The sequence below is a fragment of the Pteropus alecto genome, unplaced genomic scaffold (assembly GCF_000325575.1).
Source record: "Pteropus alecto unplaced genomic scaffold, ASM32557v1 scaffold155, whole genome shotgun sequence".
Classification (NCBI taxonomy): domain Eukaryota; kingdom Metazoa; phylum Chordata; class Mammalia; order Chiroptera; family Pteropodidae; genus Pteropus; species Pteropus alecto.
In genome coordinates, this window is record NW_006438113.1 from 11,400,015 (window position 1) to 11,421,159 (window position 21,145).

Genomic DNA, 21,145 nt, shown 5'->3' on the forward strand with positions numbered 1-21,145 from the left:
GATTCTATAATATTATCAAAAGTATAGTTGTGTTCCAATTTCCAATAGTAAGCACATATTTTTTATTGCTCTTAACTCTAAGGGAGAGTGCAAAATAGAACTATAGGTATAAAACTTTAGTCTGCCAATTTGCCAGTTTGTCGATGTGACACATACATGTCAACCCTGCCCAGGATCAAAGGAATATCCTTCTTCTCAGAATAAATTCATCTCATCATTATATAAAAGACTTATTTGATACAATGCCTTGGATTTGACTCTTGGTAAATTACATGGAGAATAAACATGAATCATTATTTGTTTTAGTATGATAACTAATAACTAAAAACTAATATTCCTACTTCAGATATGACACACTTGTTTAATCAAGAGAAGAATCAGCAATAGAATTAACTTATTTAGTTAATAATAATACATAGATGATTAAAAGAACATTTATTTGTTTTGTTTTTAATACCCACTAATAAAAGCACCTGGCTTCTTTGTTTAATAACTTATTTCCTTTTTCAGAATTACCTATTTTCATGTTTGCTTTTTTTTTTTTTTTTTTTTTAAACCGACCCCTTTTTTTCCCCATAAGCAATTAACTGGGAGTTATTTAGGTTAGGTTTTGTTTTGTTTTTTTCTTTTAGAAACTTTCTATTTCTGGGTGCTTCCCAGTTATTTTGTGAAGTTTAGGGCAATGCTGGTCATTCACTTTATATTTCCATAAACATTTCATTATTTCTTTCATATTGATAACACCTGAACTCTATTTCAATGAGAGAAAGGTTAAAAGAGAAATCCCACTTTTTTTTAACTTAAGCCTACCATCTCTCTCCCATAAAAGAATCATTAATAAAAATTTTAAAACCCTGAAGGTACTGTTTAATGCGTAATTATTTGCAGAGAACTGTTGCTTTTGTGTGTTTGTCCACAGATACTCTGTGTATACACAGGCATGATTATAGTTTCTTATCTGTATAGCAACAAGCATTAAAAATATTATTACTCTCATATTTATCATTTTCTTAACTTCGTGTTTAGACTCCTCGGAGACAGAAAAAACTCTTTTGCCGCTACCATGATGGAAACAGGAATCCTAAATTTATTCTGGCTCCAGCCAAACAGGAGGATGAGTGGGACAAGCCTCGTATTATTCGCTTCCATGATATTATTTCCGATGCAGAAATCGAAATTGTCAAAGATCTAGCAAAACCAAGGGTAAATAACTTTTTAATTTTTTTTCCTCTCCTCTTACTATACCTGTGTATCAGTTTTTTCTTTGCAAGATTACAGAAATGATAATTGATATGGCAGTAACCCTACAGATAGTTTTATATATTGTTGCTGCAACATAATGGAGTTGTTAACTAAGCTCCACTGATATCAATTTTTCTTGGTTTGTTTTCAACACAAATAACATCTTGCAAATGGGTTTTAAACTCTACATTATGAAGATTATAGATGAAGTTTTTATTTTACACTTAACAAATTTGTGTTTCAGCATCTTCTCTGAAAAAGTTTTCTATGTACTTTGGAGCCCAGTAATCTCAGAGACTGATAATCAAAGACCAACTTTTCATATCTTTTATATTTTTATTTAAAAGAATACTTGAAGTATTTTTATTCCCTTTTAGGCACATTATTACTAGAAAGATATAATTGGTACAAGCATCATGTTAATTTGAAATAATAACATTATAGTTTTCTGACTTTAACCCACATCATTTATCTTAATAAGAAAAACAAATTAATGTGAACACAGTCCTATAAACTTAGTGTTTAGTGTAGAAATTCTTCTTTTGTGAAAATGAAAAAGACTACCCTTTATGCTCTTGCCTTTTTTTCCCATCAGCTTGTTCTTAAAACTTGTTTGGTCTCATTGATGGTAAAAAACAAACTGATATAACCTTCATAAAGAGATTTTTAAATAAGCATATTTTTGCTTTCTTATTACACAGCAGTTGGTGATTTTTTTTTTCTGTAAGGTTCCAAATAGTAAATATTTTTTAGGCTTTGTAGGCCATACAGTCTGTTACAGCCACTCCAGTCTGTTGTTGTACAAAATCAGCCATAGAAAATATATAAATGAGTATGGCTATATTCCAATAAAACTTTATTTCCAAAAGCAGGAGGCAGACCAAATTTGGCCCAAAGACCATAGTTTCATCCTTGTTATATCATAAAGGTTGAATTATCTGGATATCTGTATTGCAAAATAAAGTTAAAGTTAGAATTGCTGTTTTTAAGTTTTACTACTGTTCCAAATTGCTACTTTTTGTTTTTTTACCAAAGATTACATTTTAAATGGAAAAGACAGGTCTAATGTAAATGGGTGCTGTCCAAGGGAATTCTTATAAATCTTTACTTATCATTACATCATATTCTGTTACTCTCTTTTGGGTTCCTATTTTAATCCATTATTTGTGGTCAGTAAACCCAATAAACCAAAATATCTTGGTAGAATTTTTATTAAGAATTCATTTCAGGTTGGGGATCCTATATCTCTAGGTTTAGAGGCCAAAGTCTTCAAAGGGGATTGCTCAGTAGGATTATTTTGATCAAAAGATTCAATGGCAATAAAAATTTAATACTCTTTTGTTAACCTCAGAATCATCTTCCACTAAAAAAAAAAAGTTTAAAATCATTATCTTAGCTGTCATCTCTTTTTTACTGTTTTTAACATTTATGAGTTCTCTTCATTTGTGCTCAGTCCAAGATTATTTCACTATAGATGTGAAACATGAGCAGACATCTTGAAGGAAGAAAAGACTGACCTGGAAACAAATTTTGAGCAACATTAACCTTTGCAGAACAGTTTCATTACTAAAAAAATTAAAATCAGAGGTTTGGACTGGATCGTTAACTGCAAAAAGCCATTCTTATAACTATCAAACAGACTCAAAATTTTAGGAATTTTTCTTTTCCTCACTGTCACGTCCTCTAACCATTGACAAGAGTTTAATTTTCAATTTCTTTTCATTGTGTACCCTCCATTTATGCAAAACAAAAGCAAAAATTTTTAAATAACTAAAAAAATACAAAAGCCTGAAAAACTACTGGCTTTCAAAGCTCAACACAAGGTGACTGGAAGTCTTTGGAGTTGTTTTCTCTTTTCAGCTTCCATTATGAAAATCCCAGAATTCTGACTGGTTGGATAAATGTAATTCATTTTTTTGTTTTGTAATGCAAGTATTTTGATGGTTGGCTTCACAGCTGAGGCGAGCCACCATTTCAAACCCAATAACAGGAGACTTGGAGACGGTACATTACAGAATTAGCAAAAGGTAAGAGATGTGTATGCTGCATATTTTGATCCTAATGAGTGTTTTGTACATCCTCCAGGAATTATTCATTTAAAGGAAGTAGGTCATTTTCAGTCTCCAGCTCAAGTCACCGCCTATTTATATACGCATGGATAAACTGCTTTGTGTTTCACAGATCTTTCTATTTAACTAGAAGTTCTGTTTTTAATTTTTACTTGGTCTGTTATTTTTAGAGAATTAATAAGCTTTGCATCTCTGTGCAGGTCAGGAATTAAATATCCAGGAAATGGCTTGATAACTTGTTTTCTTTTTCTTTTTTCTGCCAAAGGGGGAGAAAAAGAAAAAGCAGCAGACTGGATTAACCTGGGAGTAGTCTTTGTTTATGTAGTTCTCTCACATTCATAAATGCTGCAGTAAATTCACATCATCCTTCATGGTGATTGTATTGGCATTTGTTCATACATCTTGTAAAATACCATTGTCATTTTGGAGTAATCTATATTCCTCTTCTTGGAGTTTTTATTTTTAAAAACTTGCTGACTTAAAAGTTGGCAATGGAAGGAAATGTTATGTTTCTGATCTGTCTTCCAACTGCTATTACTTATGAATTTTGTTGCCTTTTACTTTACCAGAGAGACTACGACAGTTTTCCTCTTGGTGAGAGTTTTTAAAAATGAATTTAAAGAGACTACAAAAATTCTTTTGTCAAAATATTTAAAGAATACTAAACTTCTAGATTTGAGAAAGCTCCTGTGAAACACAGTGCTATAAATCATTTACATACAGCTTCAGATGGTTTTTTTAAAAAAAGTGAAAGGACAATAAATCCATAAAAAATTCGTCAACCGGTTTTCTCTTGATTTGGAAGTGGCTTTTCTAATGGCCACGTTTCTAAATGTTTTTGCTGATTTGAAACCATTACCTACCATCCAGACCAATCAGAACCCTCCAATCACCTGTGGCTTGGCAAAACAAAACAAAAAACAAAACAAACAAAAGTCCAAATTGCCTGCTACGTGAGTAAGTCCTTGTCCTTTCTCTTTTTTTTTTTTTTGTAGCTGAGCCGAGCTACAGTACATGACCCTGAGACTGGAAAATTGACCACAGCACAGTACAGAGTATCTAAGAGGTAAGGGAGTAATGGAGAGAATTTTAGTCATATCTGGACCATTTTCTTTCTTGAGAATCTAGTTTTCATAAAACCCATGATATGGCCTCAGAGACCTAGGCTGTTAGGTATAGGTATTTGATGACAATTGTGCCTGAATTTTCTTGATAAACTAATAAGTAGACATGGTTATGGGGCAGTTAATAGAGATTTTTCAGAGTAATTTGCTAGGTTTCAAAATCTCTGCTAAGACTCCCCAAACCCTACCAGCTAAGTGAAGTTGTATTCTCATATTTCAGTAAAAGAAATTCCCAAAGACACTTCACAGAACAAGGCCTAACTTGGTCTCTGTAGTAAAGCATGGGTTTAAAAATCTCTGGGTTACCCAGTACCTGTAGGTTTTAAGAACATAAATGAAATATTATATAACAAATACTTTGCAAGTCAATTGGTTTCAAATTTTTTGTTTTTAATAATGTTTAAAGAGAATCTAATTATGAGCTGATAGATCACCACCACCCCCAGGGACCCTACCTCTCCACCCCTGCTAAGAACTATTGTTCTGGGATAAGAATAGAATGAAAATGCAAGCTCAAGGGGAAAAGAAAAAGAATGCTATAATATTTCCAAGTTTTAAAAAACACTTTATCCATGTATATTTTTAAATGGATGATGATGGGCATCAAATCATTATGGTATTTAGAGTCCACTGGATACATTAAAAAAGTAATCATTTTCCAGAAATTACCACTATTTTCAGTATGACAGAATTAAATCTCTTGAAACTATTATTTTAAAAATTTTAATTGTCAACTAGAAAATTGTGCAAAAGAGTATATAGGTTTTTTAACAACTATATTAGGAAGTACTCGAACAAAAAAAAATTTTGAATATTACTGTTCTAAGTCATAGCAAAAGTACAGATTGTGTTGATTTATTTCTTTATTCTTCTTGGGCAAAATTGTATGTCATTCATGTATTAACCTTGAACATTCTCACACACATATCCTGATTTCTTAACTACCCTATACCACTGCCTTCTCCCTTGATTTTCTCCAATATGATTTTGATTCAGGAGCACTATTCGATGGTAAAGGATTTGCAGAGACTAATTTGTATAGTCATATTTGAGACATGATTTATAATGTTTCTGTGCATTGTAATTAACTCTAATTTTAAGTTAAGCTTAAGCTAATTTTCTTTTTTATTACAGAACCTTATTCATGTCTAAAAAAATTAACTCCTTATCTATTTTTTTAAAAAAGATAACAGTCTATTATATATTTTATCAGAGATTATTGCATGATTTTAGGCATTTTTACTGTCATACGGCTTGTAAGTATCTAAATTCTCCAGATTTGGATGTTGTTAGGAACCATATAAAACAAAATGCATGAACTTAGTGTTTTGGAAGTCATTTTTGGAAATTTGCTTTATATACAATGGACCTTTTGAAGAAATAGCCAGCCCACAGTTATTGGACTCTTAGCAGCAAGTCAAAATAAATTACTCTTGGAAAAGTGACCTACAGACATTTTTTTTCCCTGAAAAAAATATTTCTAAACATTTTGAACTTTTTTCTAAATATTCTTATTTTATAGCTCTGAGAAGCATTTTATTAGCTTCTTAAGATAGGCACAACCATACTTTGTATTATATATAGCAGCAGAATACATTTAGTGAGTTAATATTAGAAATATCAGAAGACTGTGCAACACCAGAATAAATGCACCCAGTCTTGACAACGTATACAAAGTGTGTGTGTGTGTGTGTGTGTATGTGTGTGTGTGTGTGTGTGTGTGTGTGTTTCTGTTCAAAACAACCTGGTAAAAAAAGATTCCATAGCACAGTGATTTTCATCTTTACTCTTAGGAAAATTGTTCAGCAACCCTTTTAAAAATAAAATACGTATGTTGAAAGAGAGGGTTAACTGTTAAAGAAGGAATCTGCTCCATAAAATATCCAATACATTTCCTATTTTAACAAAGAAAAAGTTTTTACTATTTTGGGAATTTAATAGCTATGTTTTATGTTTCCTTCATATATTATTCCTCTGAAAAAGGCATCTAAAATGCTAGATAGAAGAATTTGTTTATATTGATTTCAATTAATGTAATTCCTTTTGCTCTGGGACCATCTGTATTTTGAAAGTGTCAGAAGGGAATTTCAACTATCCGTATTTTGAGAAATTTCTAAGTGATTGCATCATCTCTGGAAACAAAAATATGTTTCAGTGTTCTAGCAAATAGAATTTTCTTTGGGCAAAGTATGTGTGGGAATCCATTACTGTTTAAAAAATGCAAAGTTTTTGTTTACTTTATGACCGAGCTTTTGGCAAGTCATCTCTGTCTTTTCCAATATTAAAAAAAAAACCTAAAAATTTACGATAGCTAATTAATGGAGGAGCTAATAATTTTGGCTAAGTAAGAGAAATGGAATTTTAGTTTTTGAAAGATAAATATTCAGTTATGTGCACTGAAAATACAGGTGAGCTCATGAAGTCCAGTTAAAGTAATCTAAATGAGATATGCAAGTAAACAATTTAGTGTTATAGAAAAGCTTCTTTGATTCTGGTGGGTTATTTTTGGAAGTGGTTTTCATTTTTTCACTCTGAAGTACAGATTTCCTGCAATATAATATTTTATTATGCTTGAGATTTAATTTACCCATGCTAGTAAGGAGGAAATACTGTAAAAATATGTTAATATTTTTATAATATAGAAGCAAATACAAATGTATTTGATTTCAGATATCTTTTAAAATTGGAATAACTTTTAGTAACAGCATTGCCCTCTACTGGGTTAATCAGTGGTTCTCAGATTGAGATAACTATAGTATTATTGCATAAGATCTATAGTATTATTGCATAACTGTCCCACTAAGAACCAGAGGGATTAGATAAAGACCCAGATTAGCCTTTCTTTGTTAACCATCAAGCACCTAGAGAAAAAAATTTTGAAAGTTTTCCTCTCTGTAACTGGCACTTTGGGCCCTGAATTATTTTTTGCTTTTGCAAAAAAAAAAAAAAAAAAAAAAAAAATCACCTGGTAGTTTTATATTAGCTGATTATAAAATGTTAATTTTCATGTATTCGATTAGAAGATAGTGATAGTAATCAAATTATATGACTCACATTTTCCTTTGGAGGTTTTGTAATAGTCTCCAAAACTTCTAAGATGGTGTTGTTCGTCTGTTTGCTTGAGCATACCTTCCTTAACTAATGTTTTAGAAACGCAGTCATGCAGTGTGAGACCGTTGCACCTTCTTCAAAGAAAGCATTCTAGTGGTACTTTAAAAAATCATATATTACAAGGATAATAAAGATTTTTTTAACAGCAGAAACTCATTAGAGAGGAAAAAAGTGTTAAAATGTTAACTCTGCATGTACAACTTAGCTCTCCGGTTCCTGTCATTAAGACCAAAAGGAAAATACTTTAGGTTATCTCTCAAAAAAGGGGACACATATGAAATTATCTGGTACAATCTCTGTGGAAAACAGTCTGGCACTTCCTCAAAAAGTCAAACATAGGATTATCATATGATCCAGAAATTCTACTTCTAGATATATACCCAAAAGAATTGAAAGGAGGGACACAGATAATTGTGCACCCATGTTCATAGCAGCATTATTCACAATAGCCAAAAGGTGGAAGCAACATAAGTATCCATTGATGGATGAATGGTGGTTGCACAACTTTGTGAATGTGTTTAATGCCACTGAATTGTATACTTAAAAGTGGTTAAAATGGTAGATTTTGTCATATATGTTTTGCCATATTTTTTAAATGATTAATTTCGTGTTATGTATTTTTTTACTACAATAATTTTTTTTTTAATGAGGTCATGCTATATGTATTGACTTGGAAAGATGTCAGAAGTATTTTCAGGGAAAAAAGTATATGTGTATATTGAGGTGGGAGGTTAGAAGGTGGGTAGATTTCTATTTTTTTTTTTTTTAAATCTTTGTTTGTTAATACCTAGGGAAAAGGTGTTGAGAGGATATTTAACTATTTGTTAATAGTGTTTACCTGGGAGGAGTGGGACTAGGTAAAGGACTTCATATACTTTTGTACTGTTTGAAATTTTTATAAGTATTTTTTTAAACACATACCATCCAATTCACTCATTTAAAGAGTGCAATTAAGTGGCTTTAGGTATATTCAGTGAGTTGTGCATCCATCACAACAATTCATTTTTATCTCAAAGAACATTTTCATTACCCCAAAGAAATTCTGCACTTCTGAACGATAACCACCCAATCCTCAACTCCCCTCTCCCACTCAGCCCTAGGCAACCACTATTCTCCTTTCTGCCTGTATGCATTTGCCTATTTTGGATATTTCATATAAATAGAATCATATATATGGCTTTTTGTATCTGGCTTCTTTCACTTAGCATAATGTTTTCAAGTTCATTCCTGTTGAAGTATCAATATTTCATTCCTTTTCATGGCTGAACAATATTCCATTGTATGCATATATTACATTTTATCTAATTCATCTGTTGATAGACATTTGATTGCTTTTAAAAAATAATCATTAAAATGATCATTAAAAATAATGCTGCTCTGAACATTCATGTACAAGTTTTTGTATGAACATAAATTTAAATTTCTCTTGCATGTATACAGGAGTAGAATTGCTAGGTAATATGCTATATGTTTAACCATTTGAGACACTGCCAAATTTTTCCAAATTTTTTCATTTTACGTACTCACTAGTAATGTATGGGCTGTTCTAATTTGTTTATCCTCGCCGAACCTTGTTATTGTATCTTTTTAATTACAGCCATCCTAGTGGGTGCCACATGGTAGTTCATTGTGGTTTTGATTTGCATTTCCTGGGTGGCTAATGATGTTGAGCCTCTTTTCATGTGCTTATTGGCCATTTGTATGTTTTCTTTTGAAAACTGGATGTTCAGATCCTGCGCCAATTTTTAAATTATTTTTCTTTTGAGTTATAATAGTTCTTAATATATTGTAGAAACAAGTCCTCAGACTTTTCATTTATAGAACTTTTATTCTATGAGTTGTCTTTTCACTGTCCTGATGGTGTCCTTTGAAGCATGTCTTTTTATTTTGATGATGTCCAGTTTATTTTGTTGTTGTTGTTGCTTATACTTTTGATGTCATAGCTAAACCACTGTTTAAGGTCAAAAAGGTACATGCTTATGTTGTTTTCTAAGGGTTCCATAATTTTAGCTGTTAAATTTAGGTTTTTAATCTTTTCGAGTTAATTTTTTTCATATGGCGTGAGATATGGGTCCAATTTCTTTCTTTTGCATGTGGTTATCCAGTGTCCCAGGACCATTTGTTGACTATAACAAGCATTTCTTGTTTTTATGATTTTAAAAGTGTAAAGTAAAAGACTGCAATTGTAATTGCTAGGGAAGGCGTTCTTGGTAGCAGAAGACTTCAGGTGGAATAAACAAGCATTGTCAAAGAAAAGATTAAATATAAAAAGGGAAGCAGTAACTGCTGGAATAAAGCCTAGGGAATTAGAAAGGATAGATTCAAACAAATACATAGACTATCCAGCCTCTGTAAGGCTGAAGAACAGTGCTTCTACCAAAGTATAAGAGAAAAAGGTAAGAATACAAGAGGAAAAGGTAAGAATAGATGCTTAAATTTTGGTGGTGGCAGGGAAGGAAGATGAAGATATCAGAAATAGAAGACAGGTTCTCTATGGGTGTTAGGTTCCAGGATGAAATAGGAAGTCATCTTATCAAGATGTATTTAGTTTGAAACTTTATTAGAACACTTGCCAATCTTTTGTTGCAGTTATCTATAAAAATCAAGTCAGTAGTTGGTTGCTTATTAGAGTTCAAAAATCTATCAAATTGTGATAGGCAGAAAAGATAGGTATGTTGACATACTAATTTAGTTCTATCAGGAACTCAGATCGAGAGAAATAAGTTCTTAGTATAATTATCAGCTACATCCTTTATAACACAATTCTTGGATCCTTAATTCTGCTACACTGAGAAATTTTACTCAGCCACTCCCTATAAATTTGCAAGAGATCACCAGATAAATAATTATGGTAAAATAGAATAAATCTTAGATTAGTTCTAAGAAGCCTTCAGGATTTATTTACTCAGCAAATATTTATTGAGTATCTATATGCCAGGCACTGTAATAGATTCTGCAAATAAAGAGCAAAACCAGGCAGAATCTACATGTATTTGGAATTAGTAATTGAAGGAAGATATCTTACCTTAAATAACAAGTTATTGTGATAAATGCTACAAAGGAAGGATATATAGTACTATAAAAAACCTTAGAGCAGCTGCTTGCCCTGCTTTCAGATGCATGGAGGTACCCTCTTCCGGATGTGCTTCCAGCTGCAAGCAGTTGCCAGCAGCTTACTGGAGGGCTGTGGGAAACCCAGGATGGTTCTGGGGGTACAGCTGCCATCACCCACTACCCTCTCAACCACTAAGGTGATTCCTATAGCAGCACCCAGCAGGTGCCCACCAAAGTCACTGTGATCCTGTTAGGTATCAAAGGTACCACAAGCTTGATTGCTTTTGTGAAGAACATTTTATTTCATTACATCAAAGAAAATGTTAAGAGTATATGCAAACAAAGTTACTTCTTCCCTCTTGGAAAGAAGTGCCAGCAAGACCTCAATATTTTGAGGAACTAGGCTGAAGAGGATTCCCACTGGGTTGGGGTGTTCTGATCCCTGTAGCATCTGGCAATGGGTTGGATGGCCTGTAATAGACGATCTGGGCTGTGGTAGACAACGTGTTTTGGCAGATGTCTCTAGACTGAAAGACCATGGGACTGAAATAATGTCAGGGCTACACGTGGCGGGCAGCATTCACAGTTGGGTACATGAAAGCAACATTTTTTAAACATGTAGTTCCAGCAATTAGGAAATACAGAGGCTGGGACAAAGATGTATATCTATTCTTCAGGGAGTGTAGAGGTACAGAAATTATTACTTGGATATTCTCCAGAAGAAGATGTTCTTGAGCTTGATAGTAACTTTGATACCAAGATTGGGCACCAAGTAGAGAGTGAGAGTTACTGAAAGATTACAAAGGCATTGGGTGCTCAGTCAACAACATCCTATTTCTCACAGACATTACTCTAGAGGTTAGTGTGGCTGAGGAAGCAGACATGCATGTGGTTGTGGTGGTAAGACATGGCAGTGTGGAACTAACAGATGATAAAAACACTATAGCCTCATGAAATCCTTCAGCAGATAGTACTTGCCTTCCTCAGCCTAGAAAAGGATTTCTAAGGGAGAATATTGTTCCTCATAGTTGGCCCTGTAGTCTAGTTTTAATTTATTTTACCTTAAAAGTAATTTACTTTAAAAACACATATATACACATATATGTATGAAGATATTGTGTTCTCAAATTACCTTCCACAGGTACATGAGTGAAAAAAATCTCAGTTCAGTGAAATGAAAACTTATTTTAAAATTTGTAGTATGTAACAATTATTTGAAACCACAGCACTAATTCTCATTGAGGGCAAAGTGTAGTCAATAGAAGAAATGACTCAAATACAGATCAAATGTGTAATGTTATCAGGTCATGCACTAAAATGGCAAGCTAGTTTTGAGAAGTTATTCTGAAGCCTTGCTGTTTTTAAAAACTAATGTTTCTAAGGCATATTCCTAATAATTAATTGCCCTTCTTTAATTGTGAAGAAGATTACAACAGCTGCATTTTATAATATTTGCCCACCTATACACAAAAGACACATATTTGCTTGTGATCCAAAAGAGGACAGAGTTAGAAGAAAAATTTACTTCAGTCTTGAACCATCGAGTGTCTGTTACTTAAGAAGAAATTTGCAGATCATGGCAGCACCCACAGCAAATGATTGTCCTACTCTATTGAAAAAGGTGTATTGATGTAACAGCTAAAAAAGGGATATGATTCTTAATGTTTCACAAAACAGTCCTAATCTGTCAATTATTATCTTTACAGATTTTATAATTGCCTTTCTGACAACTTCTTAGCATAGTCTGAGAAAATATATTGTTATTATTTTAAAAATGATTTTTTTGAAATCAGTTCATGAAGATCCTAATATATTTTCCTCTGACATGGATTTGAGAGATGTACATTTCATAACAATATTATTTATCCTGGTTCAGTCTAATAGCTGTCATGTCAGTTTCACATTATGCTTAGTAAAAACTTCCTCCTCCTCCTCCTCCTTCCTTCAAGAAGAAAAAAATTAGGAAGCTTTGACATAATCTGACATGGAGAAGAGTCAAGGAAGACTTCTCTGAAAAAGAAATGACTAAAGTGATAATCTAAAACCTTAACTTTGCAAAATGTAAAAGAATATTCTGGACAAAGAGAAGAGCATGTGCACTAGCCTTAGGGCTAGAGAAAACGTGTTCTAGAATTGTTGCTGGGGCACTGGGAGAGAGGCTATAAGGGAGACAGACCAGCCCGAGAGACTGAAGGGAGTACCTGGAGAATGAGCGAGAGGAGTCTCAAGAAAGATGAACATTATGAAGTATTACTAAAAGAGCAGATACAATGAGAATTAGAAAGTCTTGTTCGACTTGGTAGCATGGTAGGGTTATGGGTGATATTAGCAATAAAAGTTTTGATGGAGTGATAGGAGACTAAAGCTATGTTGGAATGAATTGAGTAATGAGGAGTTTGAAAAAGCTGACTTGAACAGGGAGGAGAAAGGTTGGTAGCTGGAGGGAAATAGAGAGTTCGGGAAAGAATTTTAAATTTTTATTAATGAGAGAGACTTAAGTCTAGTTAAAAACTGTGGGAGGATATATTCAGAAGGGAAGTTGGTTACATAATAAAAGGGCTGATCATTTTAGCCCTTTTGGTTCTTAAAATGTCAGGAGATAATAAAATCTAAGGCAGAGGATTGGCCTTAGATAAGAGAGAGAAATCTCCTCTTGGAACTGGAATGAAGAATCTAGAATAAACGAAAAGGAATGGATAGATGCAAATGTAGGTAGATCAGATGGTTTCTCCAATAGGGTTTAGTGACAGGTACAGATTGTGGAAAAAAATTCATTCTGGATGGATTGTGTTTTTACCAGACAGTTGAATTGAGACTTTTAGCAAGCATGTTGAAATGATGGATCATGAAATCAAAACTTGATGAGAGGAGAGGTGAAGAAAGGAAAAGGCTGATAGACTGAGAGAAAAAGCATATGTAAAGGAGATAGGTGAATTTTGGGGTTCCTTTTTATATTGAGCTATAGTTCTTTTATCATAAAATTCACCTTTTGAAAGTGTGCAGTTAAATGGTTTTTAGTCTTTTTAGTTGTGCAACCATCACCATTATCTAATTCCAAAACATTTTTATCACTCCTTAAAAAGAAATCTATACCCATTCAGGGTCTTTCCTCATTCTCCCCTTTCTCTGGCACTGTTTCTATTTTATGTTTCGGTTTGCCCATTCTGGATATTTCATATAAATGGAATCATAATATGTGGCCTTTTGTATCTGGTTTATCTTACTTAACAATGTTTTTAAGGTTCATCCATCCATATTGTGTCATGTATCAGTATGTCTTTTCATGGCACAATAATTCATAATCTGGATATATCACATTTTATATATCCATCAATTGAGGGACATTGGGATTACATTCACTTTGTGGCCATTATTAATAATGCTGCTATGAACATTTATGTACAAGTTTTTGTATATGTGTTTTAATTAATTTTGGGTATATACCTAGGACTGAAATTGCTGGGTCAGATGGTAACTCTAGGTTTAACAACTTGAGGAACTGCCCGACTGTTTTACAAAGTGGCTGCACCATTTACATTTCTACCAGCAGTATGTGAAGGTTCTAGTTTCTTTACATCCTCGCCAACACTTGTCATTGTCCATCTTTTTGATTATAGCTATTCTACTGGGCGTGTGTGGGTACCTTTTAAAAACTAATTTATTGAAGTAATACATGAATTTTTTTTGTATTAGCATTATATAAAACCAGGGTAAATTTTAGCATTATATAAATCAGGCTAAAACCCCTATGACTCCCACCCCAGTCAATTCCTATACCTTACCAAGAGGATCAGTTGTTTTCAGTTTGGTATGTTTCCAGAATTTAAAAAAATTCTCAATATAGACAGCCCTATATAATCTTCTTACATTAATCTATTTTCATAGAAACTCTATAATAAATTAGTTTTTTCCTTTTTTTAACCTCCAACTGTGGATTATAACACCTTTTAAAATCACAGCATTCATTAGTAAAATTCATATATAAGCAAATCAACTAAATGCCTATAGGTAAGGCTTATTGTCCTATATAATGGCTTTCTATATGACTCCTCTTGGTGTTCATGTATTGAAACATTATCAGTAAAACTAATATTTTCTTCTTGTTTTTAGTGCCTGGCTCTCTGGCTATGAAAACCCCGTGGTGTCTCGAATTAACATGAGAATACAAGATCTGACAGGATTAGATGTTTCCACAGCAGAGGAGTTACAGGTGGGTAACCACATTATCCTGAAGTTATCTTTACACTTCTTCAAAAGATGCTTCAGATTAGATTTCCTGACACTGTATAGGCAGTACTCAATTTTCATGATAGTTTGGGACTGTAAAAGTGAATAATTAAGCTGAAATGTGCAAAGTGATCTTAATAAATCAATGGGAAAGTTATGATTGCTCTGTGACCTTTATCAAAACATTAAAAACTCTTTTGATATAAATTTACAGGGAAATGAAAACTATGTAACATTAACATTAAGTACACTGTAATTTTTTTATTCCTAGGCCTGACCAGTGCAGTTTTGTTTTGTTTTATTTTTTGATAGTTTATTTTTTCTCTTTTCTATTGAGATATAATTCACATACCGTAAAATTTACCCTGGTTTTATTATATTCAGATGGTTTTGCAACCATCAATGCTATCTAATTCCAGAACACTTTCATTACTTCAAAAAGAAACCCCATATGCTTTAAGTACAGGCACACCCCAAAGATACTGTGGGTTTGGTTCCAGACCATAGCTAGAAAGCGAATATCACAATAAAGTGAGTCACGTGAATTTTTTGGTTTCCCAGTGCCCTAAGTTATGTTTACACTCTTCTGTAGTCTATTAAGTGTGCAATAGCACTATATCTAAAAATGTACATTCCTTAATTTATAAACACTGTATTGCTAAAAAAAAAAATGCTAACCTATTTTATCCTCCAGCAAGCTGTAATCTTTTTGCTGGTGGAGGAGAGGGTCTTGCCTCAGTGTTAATGGCTGCTGACTGAGCAGGGTGGTGGTTGCTGAAAGGCTGGGGCAGCATTTTCTTAAAGACAGTAATAAAGTTTGCCGCATCGACCGAATCTTCCTTTCATGAACGATTTCTCTGTAGCGTGCAATGCTGTTTGATAGCATTGGCCCCCAGTAGAACTTCTTTAATTATTAGTTTCCTCTCAAACCCTGTCACTGCTTTATCAACTAAGTTTATGTAATATTCTAAACTGTTTGTTGTTATTTCAACAATCTTCACAGTGTCTTCCCACAAGTAGATTCCATCTCAAGAAACCACTTTTTTCGCCATCCATAAGAAGCAGCCCCTCATGTTAAAATTTTATCATGAGATTGCAGCAATTCAGTAACATCTTTAGGCTCCATTTCCAATTCTAGTTCTCTTGCTGTTTCCACCCCATCTGCAGTTTCTTCTTCCACTGAAGCCTTGAACCCTCAAAATCATTTGAGAGATGGAATCAGCTTCTTCCAAATTCTTGTTAATGTTGCTATTTTGACCTCTTCCCATGAACCACGAATATTCTTAATGGCATCTAGAAAACATATTTTTCATAAGGGTTTCAATTTACTTTGCCCAGATTCATCAGAGGAATCACTACCTATGGCAGATATAGCCTTATGAAATGTATTTCTTAAAAAGACTTGAAAGTCAGAATTACTCCTTGATCCATAGGCTGCAGAATAGATGTTGTGTTAGCAGGAATTAAAACCTCATTGTATAGCTCCAGTCAGAGAGCTCTTGGGTGACCAGGTACATTGTCAATGAGCAGTCACATTTTGAAAGAAATCTTTTTTTCTGAGCAGTAGACTCAACAGGGGTTAAAACAGGGGTCTCTAACCCTTGGGCTGCAGACAGGTACTGGTCTGTGGCCTGTTAGCAACCGGGCTGCACAGCAGGAGGTGAACGGCAGGCAAACGAGTAAAGCTTCATCTGTGTTCGCAGCCGCTCCCCAGCACTAGCATCACTGCTTCAGCCCCACCTCAGATCATCAAGCATTAGATTCTCATAGGAGCACTGGTTCCTGGTGCCAAAAAGGTTGGGGACTGCTGGCAAAAATATTTGGTAAACCATGTTGTGAACAGATATGCTGTTGTTCCATTTATAGAGCACAGGCAGAGTAGATTTAGCATAATTCTTAAGGGCCGTAGGGTTTTCGGAATGATAAATTAGCATTGACTTCAACTTAAAATTACCAGCTGCATTAGTCCCTAAAAAGAGAGTCACCCTGTCCTTTGAAGCTCTGAATCCAGGCATTGACTTCTAACTATGAAAGTCCTAGATGGCATCTTCTTCCAATATAAGGTTGTTTAGTCTACACTGCAAATCTTGTTTAGTGTAGCCACCAACCTTAACCTTCATTAATTATTTTAGCTAGATCTTCTGGATCACTTGCTGCAGCTTCCATATCAGGACTTGCTGCTTTACCTTGCACCTTTATGTTATGGAGACAGCTTCTTTCCTTAAACCTTATGAAACAACCTCTGCTAGCATCAGTTTTTTCTTCTGTAGCTTTTTCACCTCTTTCAGCCTTCATAGAATTGGAGAGTTGGGGCCTTGCTCTGGAGTAGGCTTTGGCTTAATTCAGACAGCATTTTGAGCTTTGGAAGATATGTCTCGATTTAAATTCCAAAGGAAAGTGTTTAGTTTGAATTAATATAAATCTCAAAATTCTAGTTCTAGAAATTTTTAATTCTAATATTCTAGTTCAAATTTTAGTTTAAATTACATGTTAGGGAAAAACATTTCCCCCAAACATTTGCTAAAGAAAAGCATATTAATAGAAGTTCTAAAATAGCACATAGTAGCCATCCTTAGTTTTTCATCTTTGGTTCCTCAAGAACTCTCATTAATTTAAAATGCTCTTCTTCTCATTTCTGTAGAAGTACCTAATCATGATATATGAGGCCATAATGGGGATTATAGATTTTTTTTAAATAGTAATTTCGATAGTTCTTTCATTCATGCTTTGTTTCTCTTCTTCAGGTAGCAAATTATGGAGTTGGAGGACAGTATGAACCCCATTTTGATTTTGCACGGGTAAGTAAAAAAAGAGAATGTAGGAGTCTCACTGAAACTTAGGCATGACATGTTAATTCTCTTCTTTAGTATGGTGAAGCCTTTTTAGGAAAAAAAAAAACACTAGCTATACAGTAAAAGAATTTAGGATATTTTTAAATGCATTGCCTCTTACCATTCTGGGTGGAGTGTGGTATGTATGGGAAGCTTCTTCTGGGACTTAGAAAGCACAGGCCTGCGCTTGCATGAATCTTGGATTTAAATTTTACTACACTGGAAAAGTAGAAATTAATTTAAAATTGTTCAACTTAGTGGTGCTCCTTGGTGCCTGGCAGAAACAAACTCATATCTCCCAGAGAGGCATCCTTATTCTAGCACCTTGGGAATTTTAAAGATTAAGTTCTGCTAAATATGAACTCATGTAAAAAAAATTACTAACTGGTAATAAAACACCATTGGTGAGACTGAAGCAACCATCAGATTTAGACACCTCTAGGGTATTAGATACTTGAATTATCAGATACAGAATATAAAATAACTATGTAACATTTAAAAAACAAAAGATAGGATAAAAATAACCTCTCAAATAACTTATTTGACAAATAAACAAGTTTTAGAAAAAAGTAATTGTTGAAATTTAAAATTTAGTGGATAAATTAAAACAGATTAGAGACCACTGAGGTGAATTCGTGAATTGGCCAAGAAATTGAAGAAATTACAAGGACATGTTTTGAGAGACAGGAAAATAAAAAATATAAAATAGATATAAAGAGGCCAGGAATAAATATCAAAGCAGTTTGCTGAAAAGCTGTTGCTGCCCAAGTACTCTTGCTTAAGATTAATAAGTATTGAACGTTTTTTCCTTCTTTAACACACTGAACTACAAAGTATGGCATTACCAAATCTTAATTTAAGCTTTATCATAATTCCATGAATTCTAAAGAATGTGCCAGGTATTTTAATAAATTTCTTGGTCTGTTTCCATTTTTAAATAAGGGTATGTTCTTTTAAAAGAAAGTGCGGTTTATATATTGTGTTACAGCCCTTGACTGGCTTAATCTCAGAATCCTAGACCTTTTTCTATGTAGGCTGGCAAGAAATATATTATTAGTCTCTTTTCCTCCTGTTTTCAATTATTGAAAAATGTCTGAAGGTCTTGGGTGATGTGAAAGACTACAGTTCAAGCCCTGACATTAGTATAACTATTTATTTTTATTTTTATTTTGAATTATAGATTCCTTCGAAGTTGCAAAGAAATGTATAGGGAATTCCCATGCATGCACTCTTCATTCAGCCAACTCAAGTGTTAACATCTTGCATAAATATAGTACACTGTCAGAACCAGGAAATTGGCATTTAAAAAACAAAAGATAGGATAAAATTTAAAAAACATAAGCCACAGAGCTTATTCATATTTCACTAGTTATATTTGCAGGTGTGTGTGTAGTTTTATTACATGTGTAGCTTTTGTAACTACCACTACAATCAAAATGTATAACCACACCATCACCACAAGACTCCCTTGCAGTACTATAGCTGCACACACCCTTCTTCTTCTCATTCTTAACTGCTGGTAACCACTAATCTGTTCTTCACTATAATTGTTACTTCACAATATTATGTATAGTATGTATCCTTTTTAGAATGTCTCTTTTCACTCAGCATAATTCCCTTGAGGTTCATCTGAGTCTTGCAGAAAATATCGATAGTGTTTTCCTTTTTATTGCTGCTGTATTCCATAGTATGAATGTATCAGTTTTTTTGGTCATTCATCCTCTGATGGACATTAAGTTTCCGGTTTGGGGCTATTACAAGTAATGATGTGTGTAAATTTCTGTTTGAAAAATACATTTTCATTTTTCTCTGAAAAATGCCGAGACTATATTATATTTTAATTTAGATTTAAATAGCCAGATGTGAATTCTCCAGCCAGATTAAAGTACTGACTGTCCAAAAGAAAGTCATAGTAGCAGTAAACATTTGAATGGATCATGAGTTCAAAGAAAATCTCAAGGTAAATTTTTTACCCACAGAGGTTAGACTTTACAAATGTAGCTAAGAAGCTCTCATGTCTTGTTTTCTTTAGAAGCTAAAACTATAGGTATTAATTTTTTAATCCGTGGGTAGTAGCTATTTGTTCTCCTGATTTTGGCAAATAAATCTGGGGTGTTTTCTTCCAGTGGTCTTATCAAAAGTATTCATTGTACCAGCTGAATAGCTGAATCAGCAACCAACAAGTATTTGAATGCCTGATGCATATAGTGTGCTGGAAAGAGTAAAGGACCCTTTTTGGATTGTTGTTGGCATACCCTTCAGCATATTACTGATTAGTTGCCACTGGAAATTTGAATTACTGGATTTTACGCCATTGATTTAGTTGTGTTTTATTCACAGAAAGACGAGCCAGATGCTTTCAAAGAGCTGGGGACAGGAAATAGAATTGCTACATGGCTATTTTATGTAAGTTACAGCTTAAATTTTTATTTCAAGTTGGGATTTGATCACATGGCTCATTTATTTTGATGTGTTCAGATGCTTGCTCTTATTTAACATCCCAGTTTAAAGTTTTCACAACTTAGTAAAGAGAGTTAAGAATTTTTTTTTTTTCAATTTTAACTTTTTCAGATTGCAGCATTACAACCTGAACAAGAAAATTAAAATTACAGATAGTCTCACTACTTAATCATCATTTATATTTTGGAGTATGGACTGTTTAGTCATCGTAATATGTATATATAAGCATCTCTATGTTTATGTAAATGTATATATACACATTAATACTATTGAATTTTTATTGATATATATCACAAGTTTTACAAATTGTTAAGCATATAACAATAAATTTTGACAAAATGAACACATCTGGTAAAATCTGCACCCAGATCAAGAAGTAGCCTGTTACAGCACTCTGGAAGCCCCATCAAGGGTAGCCATTCTCACATTGTTAAAGTTTCAAAATAGTGTAAGTTTGGCTGGGCTTTACTCATGGTTCTTGCTCTGGATCTCATGCATTTGCAGTCAGATGATGACGAGCACTGGGGTCATCTTAAAGGCTGACACTGAGCCTGCTGTTGGCCAGAATACCTACCTGTGACTTGGGCTTCCTCACACATGGTGACTAGATTGTAAGAGCAAGTCCCCCCGCCCCACCGAAAAAAAGAATAGGGGAGCAGAAATGTGTGGCATTTTTATTACCTATCCTCAGAAGTTAAATGGTGTTGCTTCTGCTGTATTTTATTAATTGAGGCAATTACAAAGGTCTGCCAAGTTTCAAGGGGAAGGGACATACATCGTACCACTCAAGAATAATATCACTGTCATATAAAAAGAACACATAGGACAGGACATTTGGAATATATTATCTCCTGCAATGTTGTAACCTTTGTTAACTTAAAATGTTTTATATCTAGACTTAATTTTGCTTATTTCATTGCTCTTTCCACCTTCTACCCCCATTTGAGTTATATAAAATGGCATCTCTTTTTGGCTTTCTGCAACCTTCCCTGTTTGATTTGTCTTTTACCCTATTTTCTCCATTCCT

General features: G+C 33.6%; 1 protein-coding gene and 1 pseudogene across 2 annotated transcripts in view; both read left to right on the forward strand.

Moving 5' to 3' along the window:
- The window catches only part of P4HA1 (prolyl 4-hydroxylase subunit alpha 1), a 66,697-nt gene that overhangs the window by 39,919 nt on the left and 5,633 nt on the right, over nt 1-21,145 (forward strand). Inside the window, exons 8-12 of one of the 2 annotated variants that reach the window (XM_006915526.3) lie at nt 1,027-1,203; nt 3,199-3,269; nt 14,711-14,810; nt 17,572-17,625; nt 19,999-20,064. In XM_006915526.3, coding sequence (XP_006915588.1) covers nt 1,027-1,203; nt 3,199-3,269; nt 14,711-14,810; nt 17,572-17,625; nt 19,999-20,064 — 468 coding nt within the window. Of the gene's footprint in view, nt 1-1,026; nt 1,204-3,198; nt 3,270-4,306; nt 4,378-14,710; nt 14,811-17,571; nt 17,626-19,998; nt 20,065-21,145 lie in introns of both variants that reach the window. The other variant, XM_006915525.3, reaches the window with a different exon arrangement.
- On the forward strand, nt 4,542-14,704 carry LOC107195897 (annotated as a pseudogene).